The sequence below is a fragment of the Cicer arietinum genome, chromosome 1 (assembly GCF_000331145.2).
Source record: "Cicer arietinum cultivar CDC Frontier isolate Library 1 chromosome 1, Cicar.CDCFrontier_v2.0, whole genome shotgun sequence".
NCBI lineage: Eukaryota > Viridiplantae > Streptophyta > Magnoliopsida > Fabales > Fabaceae > Cicer > Cicer arietinum.
In genome coordinates, this window is record NC_021160.2 from 13,580,789 (window position 1) to 13,587,048 (window position 6,260).

Genomic DNA, 6,260 nt, shown 5'->3' on the forward strand with positions numbered 1-6,260 from the left:
ATGGTTATGAAAAAAAATGGCATTGCCATAGAAAGGTAGTTATAAATAAATCTATTATATATTACTATATTAGACATCAAATAATATATATTTAGATTGGTTTGCACTATTGTGTATATAGCAATTAACTGTAAACTAGAGAGAGAAAGAGAAGAGTAATGAAGTGGAAATAAAAAGTTAAGAAAAAGCTGCTTCTTTAAACTAAACTCAAAAAAAGAGAATTAAGCAAAAGAAAAAGGTAATATATATAAAAAAATAAAAATAAAAAACAATGAGAAACATGAAGTATAAAGAAGAGGTGAGGCCTTAGTCTTATAGTAGTATTTCTAACTCTTCACATTCAAAAACTCTTTTCTCTCATTCTCATCTTTCAAAGCCTTTTATTATCTTTTTTCCTCTATTCACAAACACCATCTTCATAGTAAAAACAGAAAGGGGGGTGTAGGGTGGTGTGGATAGGAAAAAGAAGAAGAAAAAAGTGTAGTAGTAGTGAAGAAGAAGAAGAAAAGTAGATAGTTTCAATTAGGGGGGGGTGGTTAGGGGGGGTGGGATTAGAAAAGTGATGCGCTCAGGAGTTTCTACATTGCAACAGACACTAACAGCCGAGGCTGCTTCAATCTTGAAGCACTCTCTAGGCTTAGCTAGAAGAAGAGGACATGCTCAACTAACTCCTCTTCATGTTGCTGCAACTTTATTCACTTCTTCTTCTACTTTAAGACATGCTTGTCTCAAATCTCAACAACAAAACTCTTCTTCTTCTTCTTCTTCACATATTCTTCAATGTAGAGCTCTTGAACTTTGTTTCAATGTTGCTCTCAATAGACTTCCAACAACAACAACAACACCTTTAATTCATCAACCTTCTCTTTCTAATGCACTCATTGCTGCTCTTAAAAGAGCACAAGCTCATCAAAGAAGAGGTTGCATTGAACAAAACCATCAACAACAACAGCAACCACTTTTGAGTGTTAAAGTTGATCTTCATCAGCTTGTTATTTCTATTCTTGATGACCCTTCTGTTAGTAGAGTTATGAGAGAAGCTGGTTTTTCAAGTACTTGTGTTAAAAATAATTTGCAACAACAGTCTTCAACAAACCCTTCTTCTATTTTCACTTCTTCTTCTTCTTCTTCTTCACTTTCTCTTGGTGATAATCATATAGAAATTGACCCTTTTGGTCACTTTAGACAGAACATTAATCAAAATCATTTCTTGAGTTCTTATGGAAGTTATGGTAATTATGGTTCTGTTCTGTTTTCACCTCAGAAGAAACCAGCATCTGTGTTTCCTTTACAATCTTCTAAGGAAGATGTGAAACTTGTTTTTGATGTTTTTTTGAGGAAGAACAAAAAAAGGAACACTGTGATAGTTGCTGATTCAGTTTCATTAACTGAAGGACTAGTTGGTGAGTTGATGGGAAAATTTGAGAGAGGTGAAGTTCCTGATGAGTTGAAAACAACTCATTTCATAAAGTTTCAGCTTGTTTCATTGAGGTTTATGAAAAGGGAAGAACTTGAAATCAATCTAGTTTCATTGAAAAGAAAGATTGATTCTTTTGCATTAGGAGGTGTTGTTTTATATGTTGGTGATTTGAAGTGGATAGTGGATGGAATTTTGAATGAGAAAGAGGGTGAAGAAGTTTGTGATTATTATAACCATGTTGATCATATAGTAGAAGAAATTGGAAAGTTGTTTTGTGAAAAAGAGAATGTAAACAATAGTAAGTTGTGGCTTGTTGCAACATCAAGTTATCAAACTTATATGAAGTGTCAAATGAGGATACCATCTCTTGAGAATCAATGGGGGCTTCAAGCTGTTCCTGTTCCATCAGGTGGACTTGGTCTGAGTCTTCATGCTTCAAGGTAATTATTCTCTTTCTAGCTTAATCATTTTACAATAAACAATGATTTTCGTCTTTAAATGTGTAAATCCATATCACTATAGTATCTAAATGTATTAAAATATATAAATATATCTGAACTATTTAGGATTTTTAAATAGTCAATTTGATCAATAAAATTAATACAAAAAATAAACCAAGTGATATTTTTGTAATTTCGATATTTAAGACAAAATTAATGTTTACTCAATCATGTTGATTAAATTCAAAGAACTAATTTTACTTTATAATTTTGATAAGATAAATATTATTTGGACATTTTTCTTTTCCTCGGAATTTGGCCAGACACAATCTCAATCTTAGTGTCTGATTTATGTGTATAACACAACACAGCTAAGCAAAGAAAATAAACAAGTTACATTATGATAGTTGTTTAATTTGTTTTGCAATATGTTGGTAAGTATGTACGGTTGTGGCAGAATGCACTGTGAAAAGCATGGTTGTTGGTTGGTAAGGTAAGGCTGGTTATATTAGAGACGTGAACAAGTGCCTTTCTGCTTCACTTTGTTTTGTCAGTGTATAAACAAACTACTTTAGACATTACGGATTCACATAATGTTTTTCTACAAGGTACCTATACTTTACCAAAACCAAAATTATAAATAGATATATTACATACATGTTTATTTTTGCAAATATGGTTCTATTTCCAATGCTTCATTTTCTCAAATATTGATTTAAGAGTGTGATTATTAAGTTTGTTTTTGTTTAATTTGCAGTGTGCATGATTCAAAAATGAGTATGTCATATCCTATAATGGAATCAAAGCTCTTTAGTAACATGGAGGAGAATGATAAGTTAAATTGTTGTGAAGAATGTATCATCAATTATGAAAAAGAAGCTGAATTGTTCAAACCAGGACAGAAGAATCTGTTGCCTTCATGGCTTCAGTCTCATTCTACAGAAGCTCATCAAAAGGTAGCAAAATTTTAGCTTTTTTTTTTTGCATCATGTGAGACTAAAAGCTAACTCCTGAAAAAATTAAACCATTTCAAAGACAAACCAATCCTTAATTATTATCAACCATTCAATGTTTTTCAGGATGAATTAATCCAGTTGAAGAAAAAGTGGAACAGATTATGCCAATGTCTCCACCAAAACAAACAACCACAAAACCATTGGAGCAACAACACTTTACATATCAATCAGAGTTCAAATGCAAAGATCTATCCTTACAATTCATCATACCCTTGGTGGCCAAACCAAACTAAAAGTTCAATATCTTTTGCTGATTCTGCAGCCAAACCAGCTTATAGCTCAAACATTATACCTCGATTCAGGCACCAACAATCATGCACAACAATTGAGTTCAATTTCAACAATGATGCAACACAGAAAAAGCAAACAACAACAGCCTTGGATTCTCTTAAAGAAGTAAAGATAACTCTTGGTCTTGGAAATTCAACATTCAATGGTTCGGAGCGAAAAAAGGTGGCGAGTTTAATCGATGATACAACACTGCAAAGGGATTATATTTGTAAACTGTTGCAGGAGAATGTTCCATGGCAATGTGAAACAGTTAGTGCAATAGGAGAAGCTTTGGTTGATTCAAAATCATCAAAGGAAAGTGTTAGTTGGTTTTTTTTTAAGGGGAGTGATAGTGTTGGGAAGAAAAGGTTGGCACTTTCCATTGCAGAATCAGTTTTTGGATCACTTGATGTGTTTTTTCAGTTTGATATGTTGAAGAGAGAGAATTCAGAGACACCCTTTTGTGAAATGGTTTCTGGAGTGTTGAAGAATCATGAAAAGTTTGTTCTTTTGGTTGAAAATGTTGATTTTGGTGATACCCTTTTAAGGAAATTGGTTGCAGATGGATTTGAGAATGCAAAGTTTGGAACTTTAGGCCAAGGAATAATCATATTGACCAATGGTGAAGATCAGAAAAATGAATCAGTGATGAAGTTGGTTTTGCAGATAAGTGAAAATGAAAATAAACCAACTTTGGAGTTATCATCATCACCTTGTTTGGGAAACAAAAGAAGGGCTGAACTTGATTTATTTGGCAAGATAATGAAAAATCCAAGGATTGAAGAGAATGAAGAGGGTGTTCTGGTTTGTGCAAAAGGGAACAAAAAGAGAGAATTTTCAAGACAATCAAGTTTTAACAACACACTTGACTTGAACATGGAAGCTGATGAAGAAGATGAAGATGATGAGGGGCAAAATAGTCCAATTTCAAGTGATTTGACAAGAGAAACAGTAGTTGAACCATTGATCTCAAATGAGTCACTTGATTCAATTGAGAATTTCTTTGAGTTCAATGGAAGTCCAATAAAGGATAAGGAAGTCAAAGAAGTTTTTAAGTCAAGGGTAAAAGAGTCATTTGAGGAGGTTTTTGGGAAAAATTGTGTGGGGAAATTTAGTGTACAAGATAAGGTGATAGAGGAAATAGGTGTTGGGTGTGGTTCATTTACTAACAAAATGTTTGAGAAATGGCTAAAAGACATTTTTCAAAAGAGTTTAGAGGGTGTTATTAGCAATGGATGGGGGAAAGGGGGTATAGTTTTTACACTTTGTTGGGATGGTAAAGAGGATAGAAAATGGGATAGTGGGTTTATGGGTTCATGTTTACCCAAAAATATCCAAGTTGTTAACAATTTCATGGATTGATATCATATCACTGACTTTGGTTAGGAGTGGGGGTTGGAGAATATGTAAAATGGAAGTAAAATAGGTACTTTTGTGTAACTGCTAATTTTCATCATATAATGTGTTTGTTTTTCTAATTTTTTTTAATGCTTTTGTTAACCATTTCTCAATAATTCCTATTGTACATTTCTTTTCTTTTTTGTGCACTCTTTACAATCATATGAGCATCATCTTGTCATGACATTAATGAGTTTGTATGCTAAAGTGACATAGTTGAAACAAAAATTGTTATAATAACACATAAAACATGAAGTTAAAATTACATTGTCTCAAGAATAAGCATTGGATTGGCATGTACAAGTTGGTCGTATTTAAATGGAGGGTAACAAATGTATTGACTAGCTTAATAGAACTTAGACCTTAAAGTTCATGTCTAAGTCTCCTTCAACACTATTAAGTTCATGAGTTTGGAGATACCAATAACTTATGGTAAATTTGAAAAGTTATAACATGTTCATGATGTTAAAAATTGCAATTCAAATCAAGGTGGGTTTCAAGAGGCACATGGAAAATGATCAAGTTAATTTAGCTGGAATTTTCCTGATCAAAAGCAATGACAATCTAGCTTATCAAGAATCTTTGTGTCTCTTCCATCTTAATCCAATTATATCCTACTTGATTTTTTAATATTATCTTACTTATCTACTATTATTTTCATTTATATTGTTTGTCTATGTATATAATGCAAGTTAATATACTTGTCATCATACTTAACCAAATGTTTGACGAGTTTTAGTGAGAATCCAATTGATTAAAAATATCTAAAATTTAAACCATAATTGAAATAATCATTATTTAAAATTTAATTATGTGTCGATAAATATTAAAACAAAAAGTTTATTTCGTTGTCAAATTATGAATTACTAGTGCCATTTAATTAAAAAGGAAAAAAACTCATCATGAGTATCTTGGGCCATGCACAAATATATACACACCAACCCAATGTGAAAACCAAAAACAAGACTCCACTATGAGACATACACACTTTATAGTTCACAATTTAATTCTTCAAAAATTCTTTATAATTGCTTTGACCTTAAAGGTTGCATGATTGAACGGCGTATGTGGGCCCTGTCTCCCCATCTTAGAACACCATCATGGTTTTGATTTTATACGTTAGATTTTATATGTATGATCGTAACATTTTATAATTTTTTTTTAAAAAAAGCACTTGAGTGTCTTGCTGTTTTAATTATGTAAAGTTACTCCATCATAGTTGAATGATAGATATCCCCTCATTATAATTGAATTTCAATGTGGTCCATATGGATAATAATGGGTCGTAGCAAGAAACTTACATGGCTTGGAAAGAAAAATATGTAAATGATGAGGAAATCTTAGTTACAAACTGAATGTTTCTAAGTGGATAAGTTTATCACGTGATCCAGGGTGAATTAATATCTATAAATTTACAATTTTATATTAATTTGATATATAGTTTATTTTTTTTATAATTTACTCAAATTCAAAACTTTTAATCTCTAATAAATTTTACGATAGGTAGCTTTTTAGATAATAGAAAAAGGAGAGAGAAGTTGGTGTTGCTCGTAGGAATGAGAGAAAAAAAAACTTTTGCTAGAGAAAAAAAAACTTATTTGAGAAAAACTTTTTCAATCAGGCCTTATTTTGTAGTTAGAAAGAAAGAAAATGCAGGATTTTTTTATAAAGGAGAAGAGAGAAAAAAAAAAAAAAAAAAAAAAAAAAAAAAAAAGG

At 31.6% G+C, this 6,260-nt stretch overlaps 1 protein-coding gene across 1 annotated transcript; it reads left to right on the top strand.

Moving 5' to 3' along the window:
- The first annotated feature begins 310 nt into the window (after positions 1–310).
- LOC101489668 (protein SMAX1-LIKE 4) lies at positions 311–4,634 on the top strand. Its single transcript, XM_004487952.3, has 3 exons — positions 311–1,860; positions 2,618–2,816; positions 2,940–4,634. Exons 1-3 carry the CDS (start codon positions 563–565, stop codon positions 4,506–4,508), a joined length of 3,066 nt encoding a protein of 1,021 aa, XP_004488009.1. The 5' UTR covers positions 311–562; the 3' UTR covers positions 4,509–4,634.
- Positions 4,635–6,260: the final 1,626 nt, after the last annotated feature.

What these genes read in the sequence shown, in the direction of transcription:
- LOC101489668 (XM_004487952.3), top strand. Translation starts at nt 563, where the DNA reads ATGCGCTCAGGAGTTTCTACATTGCAACAGACACTAACAGCCGAGGCT. An exon ending in CTGAGTCTTCATGCTTCAAG is followed by an intron (nt 1,861 to 2,617) that starts GTAATTATTCTC and finishes TTTAATTTGCAG; the next exon opens with TGTGCATGATTCAAAAATGA. An exon ending in CTACAGAAGCTCATCAAAAG is followed by an intron (nt 2,817 to 2,939) that starts GTAGCAAAATTT and finishes AATGTTTTTCAG; the next exon opens with GATGAATTAATCCAGTTGAA.